The sequence below is a fragment of the Anopheles arabiensis genome, chromosome 2 (genome assembly GCF_016920715.1).
Source record: "Anopheles arabiensis isolate DONGOLA chromosome 2, AaraD3, whole genome shotgun sequence".
NCBI classification, from domain to species: Eukaryota; Metazoa; Arthropoda; class Insecta; order Diptera; family Culicidae; genus Anopheles; species Anopheles arabiensis.
Genome location: NC_053517.1, coordinates 12,413,722 through 12,440,971, shown reverse-complemented (window position 1 = coordinate 12,440,971; position 27,250 = coordinate 12,413,722). Strand labels below are relative to the sequence as shown.

General features: G+C 47.4%; 2 protein-coding genes across 23 annotated transcripts in view; both read right to left on the bottom strand.

The window, feature by feature from the left end:
- Nucleotides 1–22,297, bottom strand: part of LOC120897877 (1-phosphatidylinositol 4,5-bisphosphate phosphodiesterase) — a 42,130-nt gene extending 19,833 nt beyond the window's left edge. For 2 of the 9 annotated variants that reach the window (XM_040303024.1, XM_040303017.1), the window contains exons 1-2: nt 20,731–21,031; nt 19,084–19,703 (exon numbers count right to left, since the gene is read on the bottom strand). The gene's annotated coding sequence lies outside the window, so the exon portion shown is untranslated. Of the gene's footprint in view, nt 1–3,057; nt 3,149–3,170; nt 3,431–19,083; nt 19,707–20,730; nt 21,032–22,168 lie in introns of those variants that run through there. The other 7 variants (XM_040303020.1, XM_040303018.1, XM_040303019.1 and 4 more) reach the window with 7 other exon arrangements.
- A 1,669-nt stretch (nt 22,298–23,966) lies between these two features.
- Nucleotides 23,967–27,250, bottom strand: part of LOC120900402 (uncharacterized protein CG43867) — a 184,787-nt gene continuing 181,503 nt past the window's right edge. For 13 of the 14 annotated variants that reach the window (XM_040307363.1, XM_040307355.1, XM_040307390.1 and 10 more), the window contains one exon: nt 23,967–27,127. In XM_040307363.1, coding sequence (XP_040163297.1) covers nt 26,938–27,127 — 190 coding nt within the window. In that variant the 3' untranslated portion in view covers nt 23,967–26,937. The remainder of the gene's footprint in view (nt 27,128–27,250) is intronic. The other variant, XM_040307407.1, reaches the window with a different exon arrangement.

Genomic DNA, 27,250 nt, shown 5'->3' with positions numbered 1-27,250 from the left:
TGGAGCAGTAGCGCGAGGGCCAGGGATGATACCCCCCTCCACAGGATGCGATTCAGCTTTCTCGATTTTCCCACTCCCGCTTGTAGCACAATTCAATCAACGGTGGCAATGGTACAGGATGCAAAGTTCAAGGGCACCATAGAACGGGTGGCGCCGCAGGTGGTGAAAGCTGTGCGGAAGTTAGCGTTTATTCGATTACCTTAGCTGCTTTTCCATTCCCCCAAAGCCACTGCCTGCGGGACGAGTGATGGAAAATGTCAATTCACGGCTCCCGCAGTCGATGCCGAAGGTGCCGCTAATGGAATCGTATCTCTAAACCTTTCGCCGAGCGATCGGAATCACGAACGCTCGCGAGAGTGTCTGCTCGTCGGCGTTCGATTTGCTGTGGGATGGACGCGTTTTCCACGGAAGCGGGAGCGATAGCGCGGCTGCCGAAATGTAACTGCTGCACAGCAGAAAGTGAAGACGCCCCCGACCACAGAGCCGGAGGGAGACGATATCAAGATTAAAGGAACATGCGGTTCTCTCCTGTAACGTTGAGCGGTGTGTAGAAAAAGGGAAATGTACATCAAGATGCCCCACAAGCAGCAGCAGCATCTCCTTTAGAGACACAACAACAAGTCAAGTGCCCGGGGGTGTTGCTGGTGGTGGTTTGCGGCCGTTTCGGCCTCCATTTGGGAAGCGAGATAATCAGATCTAACCGTTGGAGCCAAAGCACATCATCGATTTAAGTGTGTGCGGTTGGGGACGGATCAAAGCGCAGCCAAGTATTGAGCAATCGGTCGAATCCTCCCATTTCATCCGTCCTTCTTATTCCACCCGTCGTCGTCGATTGAATGCTGCTGAGACAGAAGAGAGGAGGAGGAGGAGAGCGCAAATCCTACAGATCAAACGATTACAACCTTCGTCCCTGCCGTTGGAACCTGCTTGCCCCACCCCATGGGGTCATCTGGAGCACGCTATCCATGGACAGAAGAATCGGATGGATACAGAACAGGGAGCGCTTCACATCGTCCAGGAAGACAAGCATTTCCACTGTTTCGCACAAGCAAGCAGAAGCCTCGCTGGGATGTGGAACGGGCGCGCGCTGTGTTCTAAGGACATGCTTGTTCTGCTGCCCTTCTCAAAGCGTGGTGTCTTCACCAAACAACATGGACGCAAAAAAAAAAGCCGGTACGTGTATACCTCTCTGTAGGCCGATAAGGTCGCTTCTTATCTTGTCTTTCCATTTTGAATGTACTTAGTGCATTCGAACCGCGGCAAAAGAGGAAGAGAGAGAGAGAGAGAGGAGAAAAAAACACCCCCGGAACACACAAAACTCCTACACTACCACTGTGTTCTCTCCTACTGGTCAGGGGGCTTCTTTCCCCCCCCCATCCCACTGGGAAAGAAAGAGATGCGCTGGTGAGTGAACAAGAATATGGTCCGAAAATAGATTTCGTAGAACGTGCCCTCTTTCTCGCCGGGAACAAGAGAGAGAGGGGAGCTATCTGGTAGGGGGAAGATTCCACCCATGCCCATGAGAGGGAGGATAAGTTGGGAGGCAGAGGGCCGGACACAGACGGAAAACACTTTTCCAATCGATCTTGTTTTCGAGTGTGTGTTTAGTGAGGTTATGTTACAACCGGCCATCCTTCTCTTCCACCACCCGGACACGCCCGGGGACGAGACATTCCCGCCGGTTTGCGATACACACTATTCTGTGCGATATGATCAATAGGGTGGGGGCGAGGACCAACGAGGGAGCTTGAACCTTGTTATGTGTTATTTATCCTTCCAACTTTGGTCTCCAACTGGAAATGGGTGAGGGGATGGAAGAAGATGGGTTTCGTTTTTCTCCCTGCCGGTACAGAGACACGATGGATTATAGAGTATTATTCGGTGGTAGGAAGGGTACTGAACACATGCAAGAACACACGCACACATGCACGGAAAACACGGCCCTGTGTTGTAGTAGCTTTGTAATGTGTAGGGGCGCGCAACAAGATACGCGCGCGTGCCGCACTCTCGCGCACACTGTGTCCGGGATCAAAATTGGGGCCACCGTGTTATAGTTCTTCCTGCCAGTGCCAAGACCAATACTGTAATTGATAGTACAATCGTGGGGTGGGGTGAGGGTAAGAGAGGTTCGAAACACTAAACGAATTGCAAAGTAAATAGAGACATGATGTGGTTGATTTTTGTGCTCGCCAAAAAGAAGAAAGTGCATTGAACGGGCCTGGTTAAGCCATGCATACGCGCGTGGTTTGGGACTAGTGGTGTGCACTCACGACTACGATCCGATTCAATTTGTGGCAATTGTTAGTCCAATACCGAGTCCGGCAAAATCGGAACTAATAGTTTCGTCTGGAGTCGTTCAGAGACGACAGGAGGCGTCTGGAGTCGTCCGGAGTTGTCCTGAGTTGTCCTGAGTTGTCCTGAGTTGTCCTGAGTTGTCCTGAGTTGTGCGGAGTTGTCCGGAGTTGTCCGGAGTTGTCCGGAATCTTCCGTAGTCGTCCTGAGTCGTCCGGAGTCATCCAGAGTCGTCCGGAGTCATCCGGAGTCATCCGAAGTCATCCAGAGTCGTCCTGAGTCGTCCTGAGTCGTCCTGAGTCGTCCTGAGTCGTCCAGAGTCGTCCGGAGTTGTCCGGAGTCGACTGGAGGCATTTGATTCCGTGGTATTTGTTTCCTATTTCACTTTGCGCCTGCACTTCTTAAACCTGCCTTTCTTTGGTTTGGTCAACAGCATACGGAGTCGGAAATTAAAAACCTGCCCACAAAAACATTACAACTTTAGGACTTTGGCCGACTCCGGACGATTCCGAATGACAACGGATGACTCCGGAAGACTCCAGACGATTTCCAACAGCTGCGGAAAATGCAGGTTTGCCCAGTATTCCCCCTGTTGGGAACTTGTTCCGAAATTTTTGGAGTAGGATCGAAGTCGACTTCAGATTATGGCCAACTTTACCCAGGAATCACTAGCTTGGGAGGATGAATGTGGGATAAATTAACAATTTAAAAAAAAAACACACACACACATACAGACAAATCCTAAAACAACAAGCCAAGCTCTACCTTTAGAGGGGAAGCACCGGTTTACCGACCCACCACCGGTAGAGGAACGCTAGCACGAAAGCAATTCCCACGTACACCAGAAACCACTGCATATATAGGGATAGGACACTCACACTATAAGACCCTTTAAGTCGCACGCGCACACTTGTGTATGCCGAAAATTAGTAAAATGCTCTTCCAAGCTTTTCCGATCTTAAAAAAAACCTCAGCAATGAACTGACACTCCACAAGTCCACACACAGACTGACTCCTGCCCAAAACAGCCCGAAGCTCTCGCAGGACGCAGCACCACAGAAGACACACACAAGCTTTTTGCACGGATGCTTACCACCGTCTGCGAGCGCGATGGCCGACCGGTGCGGGTTTTGTGTGAGGGCCCACGGGCCACTCGGACTAATAGATTTGGACGTGGACTGTGAGACAACTGTCGGTGTGGTGGTTGCTTGGGGAGTTTTACACCCCCGTGGTCCCAAAGGGGCCCGGCGGAGAGGGGGTCGAGAATGGTGGTTTTGTGTAACGGTGGGATATGTATCGCTAGAGCGAAAGCGGGACAGTGAGCCCCTAAAGGGCTTGGGAGGGGGGACGGACGGACTTGTGTCAAAGTGGAAGAATTGGGGTAGAATTGTGCCTGTCTGGGGACACCTTAAAATTCGATCGCCTCGCCAGGACACTGTACGTGTATGTGTGTGTGCGCCCGACACGGGGATGGTAGGTTGGTGAAACAGTGCCGCACCACGGCTTCGATTTGAAGCTGTTACACGCCATAAGGTCGTAGTAGGGATTAACAGCGAGCACTGAAGGCTTCGGTAAGGTTTCCCCGAGAGCTTTGGGGCATGTGTGTGTGTGTGTGTGTGTGTGTGTGTGTGTGTGTGTGTGTGTGTGTGTGTGTGTGTGTGTGTGTGTGTGTGTGTGTGTGTGTGTGTGTGTGTGTGTGTGTGTGTGTGTGTGTGTGTGTGTGTGTGTGTGTGTGTGTGTGTGTGTGTGTGTGTGTGTGTGTGTGTGTGTGTGTGCAAATTTCCCGTTTGCAGAAGCCATTCAGGGGACACCAACAATGGTGACTATTTGGTGAGCGCGGTTCTTGGTGTAAAGCGCGGCTGTCGTTACTTCAGTCGCCGTGCAGGCATTCAGGCAGAAGCGCAAACGGTGAACATTCATTGGAGTGTGTGGGTGTTTTTTTGTTGTTGTTTGTATATCGATTGTTTTAAAGTGCAATTATTTAGACGAAAGCAAAGAAAAAAAACAAAAATTGCTTTAAAGTTGATTTAGTTTGTCCCTTTCCACCTTGCATTATTCCGTCTAAAGCAGTTTACACTTTTAAAATTTTCCGCGAGTTCCGTGATACGATAATACAACATCACACACACACACCTAAGGAAAAGGTATACGTGTCGCCCGTGCCCTTCGAAGTAACGTAACGCGCCCAGTTGAAACACTCGCTTCCCCCCCAAAAATACCCCCCTTAGAAACTCTCCCCCGGGAACGGGGTGAAGGAAACCTGCCCCCTTCCTCCCTCCCATTACATAAAGAAATCATTTTCGTGCATGCTACATATTTTAAAACCACCAGAAACACTTTTTGTTTGCACCACTCACCCACCCATTTCGGTCGGTTGGCAATACAACAAAACAAAACAAAAAAAAAAACGAGAAAGAAATGTCTCATTTTCAAAAGGTAAAAGGTGGGAAGCAGTGCCCAGTGGCAGTAGGGTACGGCACATTGAACATAAATGAAGAACTTTTCCACTTTAGCGCTCGGTAGAGCCCGCAAATGTGTAGGGGTAAAGTCAAACAACACAACAAACCCCCGAAGAGCTAAGGGAGGGTGGGTGGTGGTGGTGGGTGCGAGCGGGGTGATCCAGCCGCGTTGGCCACGTTAGCCACGTTCCTCCTGGAACACGTGCACCTCGCACCATTTGAAGAGGAAATTGTAAAACCGAGGGCAGTGCAAAAAGTGTGTGCCACGAAAACGTGAGCCCGGTGTGTGTGTGTGAGTGTAAGACAAGTCCGGGAAATGCACAAGCAAAAAACACAGCCACGGCAGTACTTCGTTGTGTGTGTGTGCGCCATTATCGATCTGTGCTTGTGTGCATGAGAGAGCAGGCAGGACCGCCGTACGTTGTGCAAATGTCAGTTCCCGCGGAGCGAAACACAATCCGTTTTGAGAGTTTTATGTATATGCCATTGTCCTTCCTCCTTCCCCCCCCTCCCTACTTTCGGGTGCGCGCCCATCCTTCCGCATCCACCGATTGCACTCTCTGTGTTAGAGAGCACCTACCACACACGATTGTGTGTAATCCATCCAAGCTACTTGCCGTAACACTGCACAACATACCTTTTCCAAAGAAGAAATTGAACATTCTCTTAAAAGAAAGTATCGTGCTGATTATTTTTGGAAAGTAACGTTGTTCCAGCGCGCAATATTCTAAATTTAAAACAACAGCGATATTGGGCGATTGGGACCGTTCCCCGTGCACAGTGCAGGGGAGTTGCGCAAGGAGGACAAATTAAAGGGCTTTGCTTGCTTCCGACGACACTACTCTATTCGCGCTTTAGCTTGATTTCCCCTGAGAGAAGGCAAAGGCAGGTTTGATTTCCCACGATCAATTTGTTCATGAGTTCATGAGGCAGAATAGTATGTGGCTGGTGTGGCACGTTTAATCCCAGATAGTGTGGTTTAATTATGTAAACCACAGGCAAATAAAACCGTAGCAAATGAAATGAAAAATATAATAAATATATGGATGTGTTGATTTCACTATCGATAAATGTTATACCGAAATTTTGTGGAAAATATTGTTTAGGCAAAGCATATCGTGTGTAGGTTTTGGTGGTGGTGGTGCACATACCTACTAACATGAATATCCAATTGCAGCAGCAGCAGCAGCAACAGGTAAAACAATATCGCCAACACATCGGCCGCCGTGGAAAAGCGCTACCGGCCAATTGCAGATGGGAAAAACAAATTTCCAACCCGCTGAGCAACAGGCAACAGAGAGTGTTGGGCGGGTTTTGGGCAATCGGGAAAAGGTCAAAGCATGCTACCACACACACAAGCCACACACAGCCCACCAAAAACCCATGGCAACGGGGAAGAAGGAGATGTACATAGAGCACATGCTGCAGGCAGCAAACACCACGTGGTCCAAAAATCTCATTCGGAACATTGATTGGAAATATTGGAAGAATGTGATGTTCCACCGCCCGTACGTAATACAGCGCAGCAGCTCTCAGAGTTTGCTGGCCGGAAATGATCGTCCACCGTATTAGCCGTATGTGTTTGTGTGTGTGCTTGAGGGGTGGTTTATGATACGAGCAGGTGTCCGTACGGCCACAAACACAATCCACCCATCCCATCCCACCAAAAAAACTGTGCGCGGCACAGTGGTACGAAAGGAATGTTAGATGCTGGTGGCCGCCGCCTCCACATCTGGCCTTCTGAATTGTAGCTTTCTCCATTCCTTGTTGCCGCTCTGTGGATGACAGTGGGTGGGTTCGAGCGTGAAGCAGGAGGAGGAATTTGCGCTTGGGGAAAAATGATTTATTTATGCTAACACCATTACTGCATCAAAACAGCAGCCAACACACACCCGGGGAATGCCGGATGCAGCGGAGTATAGAAGATAAACAGACCCGCCGCCGCTATGCCCAGAATAGAAGAGCGCAAAGAAGGAAAATGTGTTCGTTGGAAGGTGCGCGAAAGGGGAAATGCTGTTGTTTTGCAAAAACTGGGGGTTTTATCAGTTTTCAACAGTTGCAGTAGAGTCGTTAAACTATTGTGATTGTGGTTTACTTAAGCGCTATATGAACACTAACGAGTAGTCCTGGAATTCGTGGTAGAAGATATCAAAAGGATGCAAACTTCATATGCTCACAATTGACGTCAAAGATGATCACAGCCATACTAACTCCTCTGATGCCTGATGATGTACATGTGACATCTTGCCATCCTGATTTCCCTGCGATTGTGTGGGCAGGAAGAGTTATGCTGATTAACTTTACCCACCGCTGTCCAGCCACAACGAACTGTTCAACTTGCGAACTTTGGCGACGTTTGATAGATTTATTGATTGCCACTCTGAACTCGTTCTCCGGCTGTGGCGGAAAGAGCAGCCTACAATTACCTACACCCCAACAGCTTTCGTACTACTCACAGGGAGCAAAACTCACATGATAAATGATGGAAAGTTACCTAGCCCGAGATACTTCCTGGGTGCTGAGTGCTGTCACCCTGTACTCAATTACCCATTCCACTCGATTGACCTTCTTCAGTGGATGTTGTGGCAGGGGGATTCAGCAATATTTCCAGATTCAATCTACAACAACGCACCACCACCGACGAGATGATGCTTCGATAGTACGGCAGAGGGTTAAAATGCATCCTGTTCTACACCTAAAAAAAGAAGCCCACAATTACACCGTTTCAAGGACCTTTGCTAATGACTTTTACACCATAAAGCGGAGTTGCACCTGCACCGCAGAGAGCGCTGTGTTGAAAAGACTGAATTGATGCTCCCTCGGAGCGTCGTTTAATGGAGCATCCGCTTTGGCAGGAAATGTGTATGTTCGGCCTACTTCAGCAGCTTTGGCTTAGGCTCAACAGAGGCCAGACCAGAGAGCTTGTGACGTATGCACCCCACTGTCTTCTCCAGCCCAGAGGGGGGGGGGCTAGCAGGGAAAGCTCTTTCGCTTGCTAATCGTCAGCACATTATCCTTCTTGGCGCTCCGTCACCATCGCTCGGTTTGACGTCAGAGCAGCACGTGCAAGGCACACAAGAGCATCGGTGTAAAGCGGTGGGGGCACAACCCCATATGCCTTTGTGTCCTTTACTTCTACGATTTCAATCATGTTCATGCAGATGCGGTTTCTATCGGGCTCCGGTGGCAAAGGTGGTGGGGACATATTTTTAGCGCGAGTACGAGAGTGCGAGAGACGCGATTTGATTGCATTTGTGGATCGACACGACATTCTTCCGGGATTGTGAGTGTGTCTCATACTCGTTATAAATGGAGGTATATTATGCAATTGTTTTTTTCTATTGTGGTGAGCTTTTGTGACCTTCTCTCTGTCTTTTTTTGTTTGTTTCATCAACAGAAACTCTCACGGTTAGCTGCTTTAAACGATACACGACCCAAGCAAGATCGAGCAGCTGCCGTAGCAGCAGCAGCAGCAACCACAACCGCAGCCTTTCCGAAGGGGGCAGGCAGCACGAAACTCACGGGACTAACTTCCGTGGCCTGACGACGTTCGAGAATCGATTTTCGTTCAAAGCCTGCGGTTAAGCCCCGCGTGTAACACGATCCTCCCGTGTGTGTGTGTGTGTGCACCCAGCTTGTCCCACAGCCGTGTTTCGCTAAAGTGTGCGCTCATCAACGATTCTTCCCGTTTCGATGCTAAGCAAAGCACCACTCGAAGGTGTACACAGGGCTTTGTTCTTAGACAGATGTGCAACGGAACAAGTGACACACACACACACAGTTTCAACATTTTCAAGGATTTCGCTTTGCCGTCTTTACGGTGTGTCCGCCGCAGGAAGCAGTGTCCTGTGTGTGTCGTCACCAAAACCGGCTGGGATGGCAAACGAACGAATAGGGCGGCTTTGTCTCTGTTGTGCGCGCATAATGCCTATTCTCTCGCATTGTTTCGAGGGCGGGCAGGTTCAATTGAATGCAACTCCTCTAGGACCACCCCCCCCCTCCACCCTTTTTTCTGTAACAATAGACGCCAGGCGAACCAATAGACAAAGCAGACCCGCCGCTGCACGTCAGCTGCAGATTGGCGGCCAGGGCGCGATGAGAATGGAGCCTCTTCTTTCTTTTCTTTGGAGTATATCGTTCGTAGCCATTGCCAATGGCCACTTAATATTGCAGAACGCTTCTTTTGTGTGTTGTGAGCGTCACCACTTGACACACCGGGAGGAGGAGGGGTGCAGGGGCAATGCAAGTTTTAATTGAGCTTCCATTATGTATGCAACATTTCGGTTCGCGGTGATGCTTTGAAGAATTTGAAGTATGGTTCTTCGTTGTTGGACGTTAATGGTTATTTTTTGTATAACTATGTACTGCAGAGTAAAATGTTTTTATTAGAAAACATGCCAGTCTTTCATACTCTCTTATCATTGGTTCCATTAGACTAATGAGCAGTACAAGATATCTACAAAAATAGAGTAAAATCTTGTTCAACAATTTCAATACAACACAACCCGCAAAACCTGTACGACCAACGTTCTGTTTCACACACAACTAACGGTAGACGGCAGCGTTTATCCCACATGCGGTACCCCTTGTGTAAAGCAAATCGTTCATGACCATGAAAGCGCCTGATGAAAATTTAAAAAGCTCATCAGCGTCAGTGTAGTTGTGAGTGAGGTAAAGCAGAAAAAAAGGCTCGACCAAAGGCGGTATCAAGGTTTCATCCTTCCCGGTCCTACTATACACTATGTTTACTTTACTTTGAATGAAAAACCCCCCCTCTAAAGTGGAAGGAGTAAATGCACCTTCATCGAAGCTTTTCTAAAGCACGTTTGTATTTTCAGCAAAAAAAGAGAAGACTAAATATTGTATGCCTTTACACAGCCATACAGGACACACATAAAACGTGCGAGTTACTTATATATACCTTATATGCAACAAGCCAGGCGGCGGCACACCACTTTGCGTGACGTCAGCAGTGGAAGTAGAAAGCCTGTAGTACAACATCTGACCCTCTGTCTCTCTCCCTCTCTCCTTTCTCGGTGGATTTATTAAAAAAGTTTTTTGACCACACCGAAAGTGGACAAAACTACACCCCCATCATTGTGCACTGGCGCTGCTCCCATGGTCAGAGGACAGTAGAGGACGGGTAGAGACAGCTTGTGTGTGAGAGAGGGGAGGAGGTTTCGGTATAGAACGGGGAAAACGGTTTTGAACGCGTTTGAAGGGGCGGGAAGGGAAGTGTCGGAAGCGCAAAGAAAAAAGAAAGGGTTTCGACTATTTTTATTGAACAGGACGCGCGTTTGAGTTTGAAGGACGCAGGGCGCAAAGGTAAACTGAAAGTTGTGGTATAATTTTAACGGCTGTCAGTAGAACAATTTAGCAAACTTTAGAAGCTGAAATTTAGAAAACAGTTTCGTACCTGCTTTCGTTGTTACTCTAAATAGCCCTTTCCGCAAGAGCAATAGTATTCAAAGACATAATAAAATATAAAGTTCAAAATCTGTCGCTGCCAACCTTTACGCTGTTTAATAGCTATGAAAGAAATATTCACATATCCTTATCGTGAACGAAAAAAAAGCCGCATTATCGACGTTCCTAGGACTCCTCCTTCCCGTTGCCAACGCATGGGAACCCCTTCCGGTTCGCTCCCATTGTGCAACGCAGAAAGGAAGTAGTGCCTTGCTTGAGGGGCTATATCAAGCAAGCAAATGCGCACTTGCGACAGGATACACGCATCGCAAACATACGAAAACACACACACAAACACACACGACCAATCAGTTTGCTATTTTTACCTTTCGCTTTTACCCGTAACCCCGATCTACCATCTGATCCACATCATTATCGGCGCTGAATGAAAGCTCGGCCGGCGCGCCATTCGACTAATGCGGCACACTCCAGTGTGAATGTCCTTGAGTTGGCGGGCAAGACGGGAAAGGACCCTTTGGCAAGTGTCCTTTAGCACAAATAATCTTCAAGGCGTGGCGTGGAAGAGCAGGAAAAGGAGTAGAACGAAAGGAGGAGGCTTGATATTTGAAGTCGTCGTCCACTGCACATGGAATGGGGGCTCAACCTTAACGCATTCTCCATTCTGGTGTTGGAAAGTAGGCCACACGCCTCGGGCGTAACGTGCTTTACACCTCATTATCAGTTTAATGGTCCCGCGGATGGAACGCACGGGAGCAGCAGCCCCATTGCTAGTTCCTCCCTTTAAAAAGTGCGGCCATTACACCTTCGTCCTACCATTCTGCTAAGCTATGTGTGCATATGATTCTAGCTCTGGATCATTGGAGGCTTTCTTATCGCGACGCGATCGTTACCTACTGCTGAAAGCTCTTTGTAGACTCAATGCCTATTGTAGTCTATTGTTAGCATGAGCATGAATAGCAACCGTGCGCAGGTGGGAAGGAGGCGGACAATCTATGCTCCATTAACAGCTGCTAACAAAGTAATCGACATTTTTCCGCACACCTTATCGATCGTTAGTGATAAAAAAAACGCGCGCAAGGTCAATCACACTCTTTTGCAAGCGCTCCTTCTCAGTGGCATAATTATTTCACTCTTCACCCTACACAGACACATACGCGAGTTGTGTCGTAAAAAGATACAATTTTATGTATTTTTCCCTTTCCGTCGTGGGGTTTTTCTTGATGATTGATGAGCTCTGATTTTGGAACACGAAGAGCGTTGGGGCCTTCTAGGGCTTGTAGTTAAAATTGGGCCTCATAATTCTCCGTCCCGGCAGGTGAAAAAGGATTGGATGTGAATTGTAGCAACCCGCCAACAGCCATATAAACAGCGTGTCCACCTTTCACTGGTACCTCTCGCGGCCACCAAACCCAGAATAATAATTATTACATCTCTGCTGTGTGTAATAATACATCGCTTCTTTTCTTCTTTTCCACGGCATTTCATGATTAAGGGTACCCGGTGCGCTATATAACGTTCAGCACGCAAGCTAAGCACAGGGTAAGAATTGACGGCTAACAGCTGCGGGTGGAGTCTCACGGCCAAATCCGTTACCGAAAGGAGCGAACTCGAAAACAGTAGCACACTTCCGGTGGTAGCAGGTTCCAAAAACACGAAAGAAGGTGTGTTTTTAGGATAGATCCTTGAAGAAATTCAACGAAATGTAGCATTGGAGGTTTACATTCTGATTGTGGTACTCATACTATGGAAAAGTGCGCATGAGAATTCTGTGAAATGTTCAATATTCAAATTTTAACTGAACACAACACTTGAATAAGAAATACAAAACAAAACCGGACATAAATGCTTAAGAATGATTCAGCGAATAATTCGTATGATGATGTTACAAAACAAGTGAATCAACTAATTTTCGTTCCAACAAATATAAACCCTGGTTAGTGAACACGTTTGAAAATTGCATAGAGCGTATGGGAAATTTGGAGGAAATACCGCAGGACGGGAAATTTGGCTACCCAGACTAGTAATGTGCTGTATGAAGCGCACCCACGACTCCGATCCGACTCCGACTATTGTTAGTCCGATTCTGACTCCAGCAAAATGGAACCAACAGATCCGCCCGGAGTCGAAGTCGTTCGGAGTCGTCCGAAGTCGCCCGGAGTCGTCTGGAGTCGTCCAGAGTCGCCCGGAGTCGTTTGGAGTCGTCCGGAGTCGCCCGGAGTCGTCCGGAGTCGCCCGGAGTCGTCCGGAGTCGTCCGGAGTCGCTCGGGATCGGAGTCGTCCGGAGTTGCCCGGAGTCGTCCGGAGTAGTCCGGAGTCGTCCGGAGTAGTCCGGAGTAGTCCGGAGTCGGAGTTATCGAGAGTCGTTCGGAGTCGTTCGGAGTCGTCCAGAGTCGTGCGGAGTCAACAGGAGCCGTGTGGTTTAATGTGCTTGTGATCAAATATTTCCTTTCGTTGTGTTTTTTTTTTGTCTTTCACTTTGCGCGTGCACTTCCTATACAAACCGACCTCGGCCGACTCCAGATGACTCCGGATGACTCCGTCTGCTGCCCATTCTGGATGACTCCAGTACGACTCCGGACGACTCCAACTCCGGGTGATTCCGAACAACTCCGGGCGGCTCTAGACGACTCCAACTCAGGGTGATTCCGAACAACTCCGGGCGACTCCGGATGACTCCGACTCCGGACGACTCCGGACGACTCCGGGCCATTTCGGACGACTCCGAACGACTCCGGATATTGCAGCGCCGACCTACCTCCGGAGTCGATTCCGAATTTATCGGAGTCGGATCGGAGTAGACTCCGGATTTTGGACAACTTTACCGCTCACTAACCCAGACAAAACAAAGAAAAACACGTTCGATTAGAAACCAACAAAAAAATCGTGTGCGAGTTTTCATTGATACACAATAATTATAGAACACGCCCCATTGCACGCTTCCCATCTCCCGGTGCATCAATTGGGAAAATCAAACGGATTTCGGTTTTAACGGCCCGAAACTCCAAACGTGTCTGTTTTCTTTCCCACCACGGATACCCCCACGACGCGTTTGCCGATTGGCGCCTTTGGCATAAAGCCAAGCTCGCTTTTAAAGATGGTTACCGGTTAGAAATGCCGGACCAGTAGCAAAACATTTTTATCGCCACCCAAATGGCCATCTGGTTCGTGAGGAATCGCACGAGTATACACGCGATGGGTGATGAAGGTGACCAGTTTACCGCAAGCTACGGTGATTAATAGACAAATATCGCATTACTCCAGAATAATTCATTCTTGCGCTGTTAACAAACAACCACATGAAGAGTTGGACGAAAGCGCCTAGTTATTAGAAAAAGTCTCATTACCACCGAGGAGCAAGTAAGGATCCAGCTGCTTTGAAGTCGGACACCTGGTCGTCGTAGGAAAAATAAAGTACTCCCCCGCCAGCTGGGGTGTGGGGAGGATTTTCGACACAAAAAGAGGTGTGAAAAAACGGTCCGCTTTAAGCATTTGCACCCTAAGGGATGGCAAGCATAGCGAAGCAGGTGAGTTAAGCACTCCCGACATACTCAACAGCTCCCCGGAAATGAACTATAGCGTGGTTGAGGGTTAGTTAGGAGCATCTCTCAACCGTGTCGGTATGTCGCTTCAGTGTTGCCTCATGGGTATGGGAGTATGACTATGATTCATAGCAGAATAAATGCCTTGAACAAAAAAAAAAAAAAAGGATCACCAGTGTGCCACCCAACGAGGGCAGGGTTGTGTATTTTCGCACGGGCCTCCTTCTCTTTCTCGGGGATGCAGCAACAGCAGTAGCGTTTTTCCGGCTCTATCACGGAAACACGGTAGCCTATTAAAATTTTACCACCAGAAGTGACCAATTACCGAGCGATCCACACGACTACTATTCAAGGTGTGTATCATGCACCCTTCCAGCACTAACGAAGTGGTTCTATGGCAACTACTAGGAAAGGGTCATGATAAGGATGGGAAATGAAGGGAGCCATGATAAAGGAAGCTCTATGCAGTGATTGTTTTCAGTGCAGACGAATATCCATGGAAGCATTGCGGTACCGCCGTAAGCATTGCACCAGCAGCACCCATTAAAAGCACCATCATTGAGGACAGTTGCCATCAACTTTTGAAAAGTCCTGCGGGATACGATGGGTGGGTGAATGGCACCAGAATGGTTTATCCTTGGGTAGGGCATTGTATTCTTTTTTCTGCAAACCATTTACTCCACACAGTTGAGATGCGCCGTTGCATATACAAATCAGTCGCTTGAAAGGGTGTATGTTTCAAACGGTAATTAGTTGCTCATCGCTTGGAAAGAGGGTTCAAAATAAACTTTTTTCAAATGGAACAAAATGCTCTTAGTGGCGTTGTTCGGCTGATCTCAGAACAACAGCATACCCTCAAGGGTAGGATCCACTACAACTGTGCTCTCCAACATGGCCTTTAAAAATACATTTGCCACGGCCCACATCTATTGAGGGCATACATTTGGTAGACCCCGTAGTTCAAAGTTTTTGAACGAAAATAGGTTTAATTATTATTATCAATATAAATAAATGTTATCTTGATTGTGGGAACGATATGGATAGTAATAAGCTTTTCTTTTTCAAAAATAACTTCTTTCGCGGACCATGCCTGTTAATGCCACGGACCACAGAGGTTGGAGATCACTGATCGGCTGCAGTATAAAGTTGGAACTCTCGGCTCTGTTTCATAGGAAATACAAGCCCAGAAGGAGTGGTAAATAAGGCAGACATCTTCAGCAAGGAACTAGAGACCCACCTTATACAGGGCTAGGGTAACTCATCTCATCAGCCGCTCGTCCATTGACGTCGGCAGTGTAAAATTAGCATCAATCAGCTCTGATTAGCACGAGAGCACACCTGTGGCGCTTAGTGCCTGCCTGTCTGTGTGTCGTGATACGAAATTAAGTTATAGGAGGATGAGCGAGAGGAGTGTAAATAAAATGAGCGCTTCTCATGTCGTGCATGTTTTATCAAACCCTTAAAAAATAAAGTCCTCAACAACAACAAACGAAATGGGCTACCGCGAATGCGCTCTCGAGCTAGAGAATTAAGCCCGTGATCTTCCCCCGACTACCGACTGGGAGGAGAACGTAAAGTGGACAAAACTACCGCCAACCAACTCAGGCCCCGTCATATCAATTGAACCGGGCTGACCCTTCGGCATCGGCATCACTTTCTCAATGCCGCTGCTTCTTCAAACGATTCGTGATTTTACAAACAAGTCCCCCACCGACCACCAATCATTCGCCGGGCTGGAAAACGATGCATGCAGCCGACACGTTTTAATTATCGCATAAAAAATCGCAACACTTTCGTCGCTGGACGCTGGACGACGACGAGGATGATGGGCCTGAACCAAATGCTTACACGCCTGCCGGTCGGCCGATTTGTTTACACCAATCTCCGCGCGCCCTTAACCAATCTCGCGAGGTCACGCGAGCAGCAAAGGCGATTCTCACGCCGTGTGAACGATGCGCGTGCAGGGTGAAACGCAAGCGCAAAACAAAAAAAAAGACCGCAACCGAACGGCACATACACACGCGGTTAAGGTCCAGTCTAGGCGGGAGACAGGAGGAGGCGGCGTACAAATTAAACTAATAGTCCTGAGAAACTATAGCTCACAGAGCTAATGATTTTTACTGTAATAAATGTTAAACCCATAAAGGGTATATTTTCAGCAAGGAAATATACTGTCAAAAATTCACGTGACCGTCAATTGTATGACAATGTAGTCATGCAGTATTGGGCCTATTTGTGGGCACCACAATCAGTGCTGCAAAATGTCATGAGCATGACGAGATATTCACCATCGAAAACAAATATATCCATGGTAGCTTGATGCTCGTTGCTGATACTCAATGCGTCATGACATGTCTCACCAACACTCATGACTGAAACGAAGCTAAGATGATCAGTGACGAGACTCAAACAGTTGGAGGATCAATCACATGCTTGGTGACAGTTTGATTAGCACTCAACTCATGGTCACTCACTTGGAGACGACATTTTTGTCGGCGATAATCACGACATTCTTGGAATATGCTTAGCATGAGGGCTCAAGCAACAAAATGAGCAAGCTTTCTTCCTTCTGTCTGTTTTGATTATCTGACGGGACAAACAGAACAAGCAAACATGCTCATTATGTTTCTTGGAACCACTCGAAAGCACCGTATATCTCCCTGACCAAGAGTTGGTTGCACACAATGTCACCAAGCATTTGATGGTCGCACCAACTGTTTGAGCCTGGCCTCTGATCATCACAGTAGAGCTCGTGACGCTGACATAGTTTTATCATGACTATGTCAGTGACATTTTGCAGATTTGATCACAGTAAAAAAAATGTCATGACATAGTGACTGATCAAGCGATGGTCGCAAAAATGTCATGAAGCATGCATTGGTCACACCAACCGTTTTGAGTACCACCTCTGATTATCACAATTGAGTGCGTGACGCTGACATGGAGTTTGTTTCAGTCAGATTTTTTTATTGACATTGACAGTGGCATTTTGCAGCACTGATCACAATACAACGACCCTTAACTCAATAAGCTCGTTTTAAAAGAAAAATGGAAGCTTCTTAACGTAGTCATAACTATCTGCTATCCGCTCTTTCATGACACCACGCTGGCCGCTGGCAGCTAGCAGGAAAGAGCCCGCGCTAGTGGTTGAATCCTTGTCTCAGTCGGCACATCCGCCTATCGAGCATTCCCTTTCAGCCTACGGAAATGAGGTCACCAGTGGCGACGTGTCGGTATTAACGGGCGGTAAGCAACTAACTTCCAAAACACCTCACTTCTGCAAAACACCAAACCTACTGTGCAACGTTCCAGCAATGGAGACGATGGGACCAGAAGAGACCGCCGTTCCGCCGCTTGTGGTCGGTAGGGCTTTTTTTCGCACCTTGCGAGCGAACCATCTCATAGCAGACGAACGAACGGGCGGACGAATGGACGGGAGCTGATCCCGTCCTCCCTGCCGCCTCGCCCACCCAGGAAGGAGTGTAATTGGATCGAATTACTTAATTTGACACAGCCGTGTACCACCCCGAGCGGGCACTGCGATCTGTCCAAGCAAGCCGGTGTGTTACTGCCTCCCCCCCCCCTCAGCCCCATTCTCCTCTCCCCCTAAAAGCACTCTGCCTCTCGACTGCGCGTCCGTACACAATCGTCTAGGCACGAGTCTGTTTCGAGTAAATCGAGCATAATTCCGGATTGGGGTGGAAAAAAAGTTAAGCCAGCACTTTTTGCCCCTTCTCTGTCATCTCTGCTCTGCTGCTCTCTGTGAGTGGAGATTAGATTGCATTGGCGTATCTCGGTGCCGGGGGGTTGGGGTTCGTGGGTTTTGTGTGTGTTACAGGTAGGAACAACCCGGCCCGGCCAAGTCATGCCCGATGACAAGGTCATAGATATTAGGGGCTTGCTGGAGTTATTGGATTGTACACATCACCGCAGGAGTGGGCTACTGGGGGAACGGGAGTGGGCTACTGGGGGAACGGGAGTGTGCCGCACTTGCTTTACGCCTGTGTTGAAAGATACTGTAAAATCTAATCATTTAAGGCGTGTACGATGACACGTTTCCATTACGGTGATTAAAGAGTGAGAGTTACTTTTTTGTGTTTTTTTGGAAAACAATAGGATCATGTTGTTCAGATTTGATTACAACAATGTAGTAAAGTTTTGAAGACTGTTTTAAGCAGAGCACGCCGTGTTAGGGATGATCTATAGAGCTTTAAGAATGCTTTGAGCTTTTAAAAGGTAGCACCAACAAAAATACATTCTCACAAGTATCTCAGTTTAAGTCTCATAGACAGTTTTAGGGATGATCTAAAGACCTTTAAGAATGGTTTGGGCTTTTAAAAGGTAACAACAACAAGAATACATTCTCACATCTATGTCTCTCAGTTCGAAGTCCCATAGTTGGAAGTAATTGTTGTATTTAGTCAAATGTTTTCTTCGTATTGTTTAAAATGCCTAATGATCCGGATCCCAGTGTACAAACACATCGACACACCTGGGGAAGCTGTTTGGTGGAAAATTTCCTCAAAAAATGTCCATAATTAGGCAAAAAGCATCTTTTTAAAAAAATCCCGGAACTAAGGCCCAATTGCTAGACGAGCTTTTCGAAACAATCAAGCATATAGTGTGCAAAAACAACACCCCCAGGGAGATGCTATACTCAAAACAATGACATTCGTTGTCGTCTTACTCGACCAGCGTAGTAGTAGTACGTTTCCTCCGACCAAACAAGTAGTTGGAAGAAAAAAAAACACACACACCCGCCATCCGGAATTAGGCCGGCATTCATTGATGTTGCCCAACTCACATATCTAACACGAGGTGTATAGAGAGAGAAAAAGAGTGTGCCAAGGGGGAGATGCAGAGCCGGTCTGTTATCATCATGCCCCGGGGGCCTGGGGCGCGGAGTCGACAAACATCTGTGCGCATCTTTTCGCGAGCGGCTGGGACAGAATTAAGCGGACAGGCTTTGGCTGCCCGTGCGTTTTGGGATGCCGCCGTTTGTAAATAGTACGCCACAGCTTCTTCCCTTGCATCCTTCTCCTTCCCTGCCCCTTCGGGGTGGGGTAAGATTTGCGACCGACGCGTGCAGTGTTTGCTTTATGATACAGTATCCGTTTAGGTCAGGCAGGTGGGTGGGAAGGGGGGGGGAACACTACCAAACCAAGATAGAAAGAAAACAGTTCTCGCGATGCACACCGCACCGGATTATCAGTATGTGAAGTACATCGGGCAACAGTGAGAGAGAGAGAGAGAGAATGCGAGAAGTGTGTACCAGTGCGCCCTAAATCACGTTCAGCTCATCCCCACCCAGTGGAAGAAATATGTTTAAACGCCCAAGTGCGTTACGATGTTCCTTCCCGGCTTACCTTGAACCGGCGTTACGATGTGTGATGATATCGATGCTGTTGCCGCTGCGGATTGTGCGCTTGAAAAGCAGCATCGAGCTTAACACCTCCACGGTAGGAAAACGCAGGCCACACAAATTTGCTACACACACACACACACAACACACACACACACACAGACACCACCGATTTGCCTGCTTCACTAAACTCAATTACAAACACTGCCGACCCGTGTGTTTTGATGCCTTCCGAAAGGGAATGACTTTAGCGAGTGATGTTTTCCACACACATACATACGCCACAAATCAGCGATTTCCGCTCATGCTTTTTCCGAGCTCACGGTGGCGGCACAGGAGCAGCAGCAGCACGTGCGCCAATGATGGCGCGTGGGTGACTCCGAACGAGGTGCAGATGATGATGATGATGATGATGATGATGGGTACGATAATGATGGGTGGGAAATGATGTTCCGTGCAATTTTCGATTACGGTTGCCGTACCACCATGCCGTCCCACGCTAGAGACACGCGCTCACACCAACACACAGACACACGCACACAAACGATTTATTTTCTTTTCGCACACCTCAATCTTCCTATCCGATCGAAGGTGGCGTTGATATTACTGCTGCTGCTGCTGCTGCTGCTAAGATAGATAGACAAATACACGCATTGCACGAAATTAATTATGACCAAACTAATGGACACGCACACACACACACGTTTGTAGATGTGGAAAATCTTCCTTCACCTCGCGAGCGGAAAACCGCAAAGTACGGATACTGTGTTGTTCCTCGTTTACTCTTCTCGTTAAATGTTTGAGTGTCTTTGTGGGAATGTGATCGATGTACAGGGGAGAACGATTTTCCGGTAAAAAAGAAAAATAGTGAACCAGCTCAAATCAAAACCAAAACAAAAAAAACAAACAAACAAACAAACACATTCCGTACTTCTACTAACACACACACTCACACATAGAAGGGGTTTATTGAGATTTTCACGCTTTCCCCGATGTGTTTTTGCGCACATCGCGCGGCTGCTGATCGTCGAACGATCTGTCGTCAAAGCCGGAAAGAAAAAAAAAACCCCGGGTGGAAATTGAGCCAGTTTGTCTGACCCCTCCCCCCCAAACCGGTTGGCTGTGTATTTGTTTTGCGTGTGCGTGTGTGTGTGTTCGGGGGAAAATAACCTTCCCAGCGCAATCTTTTCACCCACCAGCCCCACACACCCCAGAGAGATAGATAAAAAGGAAGTACACACACACAGACACACATACAACGCTACACCTCTATCACTGTACCGCAAGCTAAGAAAATTCACCGCCTGCTGTTCTTCTTTTGGGACAATCGAACGTTTTTCTCTTCTTCTGGTTGTGTTTTTTGTTGCGGTTTTTCATTTCATACTTCTTTCCTTCCGATTCCGCAACACTAACAATCACTCGTGCGGGATTGTTTGCAAATTGGTACGAGCGGAAAACTGAACGGGAAAACAACGGTTCAAGCACATCGAAAACATACACACACACACACAGTTGCGGGAAACGCAGCAACGGGAATACTTCGGTGTCGTTAGCCCGCGCGCACGCCCTTTTTGTTTTTCCGTAGGTGGCGACCGCTGGCTGCTGCACCACGCCAAAAGGAAACCATCCGACTGGCAGAGGGGTCACTAACCATTCCGCGGGGAGTTCTTTTTCGGCATTGAGGCATCGATTCTCACACACTTTGCTAAACCACTGCTCGGACGTACCCGGGGTTTGTTGCTGCACTTTTGTCAAACCCCTTCTCTCTGGCACAAAACAGCACAGCACAGCACGACGCCGCACACACACGCACACAGCGTTAGTGTTCTGTGGGGGCCACCAGGCACTGTCCAACGCACAACCACAGCAGCCGGGGGCAAGAAACAATAGAAACAGAATTTTAGTTTGCTCACTGCTGCTGCTGCTGGTGCTGCTGGTGGTGCTGGTGCGACTACTACTACTGCTGCTGCTGCTGCTGCTCGGGCAGGTCGTCGTCGGTCTGTGTTCGCTCCCTTTCTTTCGCTCGCGCTTGCCCTTTTTCGTTTGCAGTCGATCTCGCTTGGTCCGGTGAGTCTGTTCGCTCAGGCGTGTGTGTGTGTACGAGTTTTTGACAGCGATATGCCCTTTTCCGCGCAATTGCACGGTGTGCAGGGGAGCGTGCAGCTAGTACTTCAGTGTTGCAGGGTTACTGTCCCTCTCTCGCTCTGGATGGTTTGGAGTACGGAAAACTGTCACGAAATGCTCAGCCATTGTTTTACTTGCAATATGATTTACGAATAATTAATGCAATAGTGTGTTATACTAATGCAAGAAAGAGACAACACCCACAAAATGTAAATAAACAAAAAAGTAGAAAATTAAGTTACACAATATCAAAATAATGTGCGATAAAAACCCCTGCAGCGCGCACACATTGCTTGCCATCTGACATTTCGGCAACCGTATCAAGCACACCCATACACACGCAAGGCCGCGCGCACGCAAATTCAGGGGAAGCAGAACCGCGCGGTTTGTTCTCTCGCGACAGCACAGCAATAGCAGCAGCAGCAGCAGCAGCCTCAGCAACAGAGAGATGGAGAGGGAAAGAGAGAGCGAGAGCGTTTTGCGCTTATCGGCTCTCGCCGGCGCGCATTTACAGCATTTGGCCGTTTTCCCGCGAACTGGTGTGTGGCGGGCGGGCGGGTAATGGGAATTACACTTCCTACGACGGTGTTCCTTGCCCTTCGTGTTCCGTGTCGCGATGAAATTCGCCACTGACAAAAACCGTGCGTCGAACACACACACACACACACGCGCGCGCAAGCATCACACAGTGAACGGTGATATACTGCCGAGTTCGTCTGAGTGTTTGGTTGTTATTTTCACACAATTAGCACCGAATTTGTTTGTCACGGCGGCATGGAGCCCCAGTGAGAATGTACACAATTAAACGTATTCTTAACACGTTTCGGACGACTTTGGACACGAATATGGTACTAAAACAACAAAAGTAACCGACACAAACGCACACGAAACGATACAATGCGATGGTTTGCTTGGCTCCGTAAACAATACTACACGCCTGCACGCACGCACAACAGAAGCTTTACCATCCGTCTTCGCGTGTATTTCCGGGTGGTTCGGCGAGGAACACGGCGTGACCTAACCTAACTGTGATGCTTCGACCCCTTCGAGCCTGGGCTTTGCCCGTTTGTGCTGGAGAAGCAAACGACCTGGGACTGTGAGCGTTCAAGAGGAGCAAGGTCGTTCCGGTGTGCCGTACCGGATGCTTTTCGGATGCAATGTACTCGCACATTATCTCTCTCCTTCCCATTATCTCTCTCTCTCTCTCTCTATCTCGTTCTTATGATCACACATCGCACACTCTCTTTCTTGTGATTTAGCTCTCCTATCTCAACAACATTGCCCGTTTCTCTCATTTCGGTGATTATCTTTAACCGCGAAAGACCTTGGCAGATTTGCAGCGGTAGCAGCCATCACCACCGCCAACACCACCTGGTGCCAATGTACACGATTTTGCGTGTACATTACGCGGTCGTGTGAATCAAGAAATCTATCTCTCTCTCTTTCTCTCCACGGTTCTCTTCTCACTCTTTGATACACATTCTACGGGCAAGATAACAGCCCCTTGCACGCACCGCGAAATGTAAACACCCGCGAAACAAAAAACCCTATCAAGGGATAGGTCCAACAAGGTAGCTTATTTGATGGTTCTCTGATGCGTCAAAAATCTGAAGTTTGATTTCGCGAAATTGGCTCAGTTCGAGACCAATTTTTTTTAAATGTTTGAGTGATTGAAAGTGCTGAATTTTATAAAAAATACTAAGTTTCATTTGAGGAGCTATAAATTGATAATAAATTGATCAGAAGCGAAAATAGCCGCCGTCTATATGGCGTAAAGCGCCACTAGTGTGGCTCGAGAAACGTACTTGCTTGCTGATCGCTGAGCTTGATCGTCCGGTACCATTTTCATCACGTAGTAAACGTGCGTTTGGCGTCATCCATCAATTACGTAACGCTTGTAGAAGTGGGAGGGGATGTCGACAAATGTTACGATTTGTTAAATGGTAGTGGTAGTAGCGTTTCGATTGGTCACAGCACCCCGCAAAGGTGTCAGAAAGAGTGAGGGAAAGGGGATTCGTTCGTTATCTTTTCTCTCCTATGATAAGAGCATGTGATAAGCGCATAATAAGAGAGAGAGTGAGCTACAAATATTCTCACTCTAGTGAGAGCGAGACAAACAGATCAACATGATCCATGAGGAGCAATCTCGGAACAATCTAGATCCGGATTCGACAGGACATTCAATAGCACTCGTGCGGAATTGCGGAGTAAAATATGATTTTAATTCGGAGTTGGATTCAGTTTTCTAGAGCTGGGAGTCGGAGTGAATCCACGACTCCACTCGGGATTACTCATCACCAATGTGGATCTATCTCGATCCATACAAGATTTGTGCTCTGGTCGAACATTTTGCTAAAGATTTGCCAGGAGCAGATCAACCAGTACGCAAACTTGGGACCCCGAGATCGTAAGGAGACATTGTGCACAAAATACCCTCCACTCGGTTTTTCATCTTAATAATTCTCTTGATCTTGATCTTGATATTGATGCTTGAGATCATCCTACAGAGCTTTCCGTTAAACGCTTCAACAGCATCTACTATAGTGTGACCGTTTCGAGTCTACTCTACTCATGTGAATTCACCACTGGGCCCTGGGCATATCCCAGTTGTCGTCGTTACACTAATCAGTTACTCACCTTTACCCGTCTGGCTATGTTTTCGGATATCTTCTACAGGTTCAAGTCTAGAACATAAACAGAAAAAGATGTAAAAAGCACAAAATACTATAAATTAACAAAAAAGGCAAGAAAATTACCACCGGGTTTAAAGTTTTTGGTTAATATCTTCTTTTTTTTCACTTCCATTTTCGAGTTCGCTTCGAGTCTGATTCGGTTGCACGTGTTTTGTTGAATATTCCTGTTCCTTGTTAAACTTTCCATCGAAATCTTCCTGCTTTACCATCCTGTAGGCCTTAATGCAGACAGCACGCAGACACGCTCTCTCACACACTGTCCTCAACAGAGGTACTACTACTGAGTTAGTCTGAAGTTAAATCATTATGGTTCATGCTTCCTTATCCAAACATAATTCCTGCTTCGCTTCATGACGGCTACGCCACACCGTAGCCAAACGTTCTGTGCGTTTCTATTGATGATGACACGAAAATAACAAGGAAATGATGAAAAGAATACCGGACGAAAGGAACAGCTGAAGCAGCAGTAGCAGCAGCAAAAAGGGACACCACCCCTGCACAACGCTTTGGCTTTAAATTGTTGCTATTGGGTTGCGCTGCCTACTACTGGTTTCCATATGAGTTCTCCCCTCTCTCTACTTTTCTACTCTACACTCTCGCCACTACGGCTTATAAATACTACACACGCACAAATACTGCACGCCGGGCTACAAAACACACTTCCTACTGCTGCTGCACCTGAGTTGCTTCAAGAGACAATACAAAAAGAAGGACCACAAAAGGATAAAAGCTCCAAAAACCCCGGGCCACGGCCACCTCTGTAGCTCTACTATACGGACAAAAATCCTTCGAAAGCTACGCGTGACCTTTTGCGGCATCTAAACGTTGCATCTAAACACAAGTTGTGCTTTGTGGAGCTGCTTTTTGCTACTGCTGCTGCTGCTACTACTGCTTTCCTTTCATCCTTGCGGTCTCTTAGGGACCATCTCGAGGGGTTGCTGCTTCTTCTTTTTTTTGGATTCGCTGTACGTTTTTTCCTTGGTTTTCGAGCACTGCAATGGGACCAATGCCCGGATCTACTACGAAAAAAATCCCTATCACTACTGTACACAACTGGGGGAGAGAGAGAGATTGGCTGTTTCACACTATTATCTGACTGTGGCGCTATGTGCTTGCCCTATTACTACACTGGACACTGGCAGAGTATACACTACTTTAGCACTCTATAGTAAGGTTCTTCGCGCTCTTTCTAAACCGTTTGTTTTACACCTCATCAACATTCACAATAGTGAAACGATCGTATCGTTCAGTGCTGCTGCTTACGATCGATGACTATTTCGTTTACGAGTGTTTTTTTTTGCAGGGCGTAAGGGATTACATACAGGGTAAGTGAGTGGTTGAGTGCTACCATAAAGGACCATAATAACATGTGTGCGCGCCTTGCGGGATGCTTTTAAATTTTGATTGGATGATTTTACGCCGATTTCATTCGCTTCTATTCTAAATGGTGACCAATTTGCGCGCGAGCATAGTGTCGCAAGCGTCAAAACCGAACGCTCCTCCCATGTCGAACAACTCGTACTCTCCTATTCCTCCTTTCCTACTGGTAGGGTTGTTGCGCATAATATCTTTCTTTTCAACCTTTTTGGTTCCACCTACATACATTCATTGCCCGTGCCTGTCTCCATAGCTAGGATTATTGATATTACCCATTTTTTTACATATTACACTTCTATTCGATCACAATGATTATTTCTTTCCTCTCGTGTACTGTATTACGCTCGCACCGCACCGTCCATTGTCGCGCACAGAAAGGCCTTTACACATCCCCGTGAGTTGGGCTTGCGGAAGGGAAGTTCGTTTAGGGTCTATTGCAAAAAAGGGTATAGCGGTAAAATGGTCAATAGCCACTGGGAGGGCTGATCGAGTTTCAAGCGTAAACGTTCGATGATGAATGAGTCGTAAGTTGATTTAAAATTAAAATAACCCTGCATTGCTTATGCCTACAACACCTAGGAGCGTTTTCCTTCTAATGAGCACCCTAATTGAATTAGAAAACTTGTTCCACTAATGTTGCTGGGTTTGGTTTTAAGAAACCCGGGAAATGGGTGGGGTGGATTTACACACACACAAACAAACACACGCGCGAAAACTCAAACAAAGACATACAAATAAAAAAAATCACCCTATCGTATAGGTTGCACTCCCATCTATGTTACAATTAAATGCACGAATGTACTCGAAACTACCTTAAACTAAACGTTAATATTAGTGCACCGATCCACTTTGGCAAAGTTTAAAATAAACAAACAAACAAAACTAACTATCCTGGGTAATAATATCGCGTCTCCTCTGGGCGTTCCCGCAAAGATTCATTCGTTTCTGCTTCTGTTTTTCCCTGTAGCCAACAACGCATCGTCGAGAGGAATGTTGAGTTGGTTAAGTTTTGTGACTTAGTTTAAATAATCTTTAAAAAAAATGTATCGTAAACGCAAAACATAAAACATGGGCGGGATCCACTCGATCTCGGCGCTATAAAGTATACAGACACACACACACAAAATTACACAATACACGCCTTCACCGGGCTCCGGATCGTCCGTTAAACCTACAAAAGGACCCTATGACAAGACATGAAGATACAGACGAAAAGATGAACTAAAATAGCACAGTGTGTAACGGCCGAGCTGGTTAATACAACCGAACTGGTTAATTAATAGGTAATTATGATGATGATGATGATGATGCTTCGAATGATAAATGCGCTTTGCATCCCCATCAGGGCGTAGATGAGGAAAAGCAAGGTGAAAATTTTACTACACTGCGCTAAAGCTAATGATAATGATGATCATGCTGATAATGATAATGTCAGTAGCTGCAAAAGCCGCTCTCGGGTAAGCTCGATCAGATGATATCCTCGTCGTTCATGATGATGATGATGATGATGATGATGGATCGATAAAAGTGGCCACACCCAAGTACGGCACAACACCGCAGTCAAAAACATCGATCAACGGACCAACAAAGCACGTTGGTTGCAAAGTCACAAAACTCAAACGTAAAACGCGTCGCCGTGGTAAGGATGGACTGGTCCCACCTCTCTACTTGTGCCGCTGATGGTCCGGTGTGCTTTTCAGGATATCCGGCTGCCCGTGCGAGCTGAGCGTATGGCTGACGTGGGAGTTGAGGGTGTGCGAGTGGGAGGTGAGCGTGTTGTTGGCGTGGGTGGCGTGGGAGTTTAGCGTGTTGTGGGCGGGTGTTCCCGTCAGCGAACCGGGCAGTGCGCGGGATCTGCAAAAAAAAAAGATACCGGAGGAAGAAAAAGGGGGAGAAATGAAGAACAGTGATAAAAAACAAGCATCCAAGCGTAAGCGATGTTCCTTGTGCTTCAGAAAGCGAGCCAAAGAGCGGGAA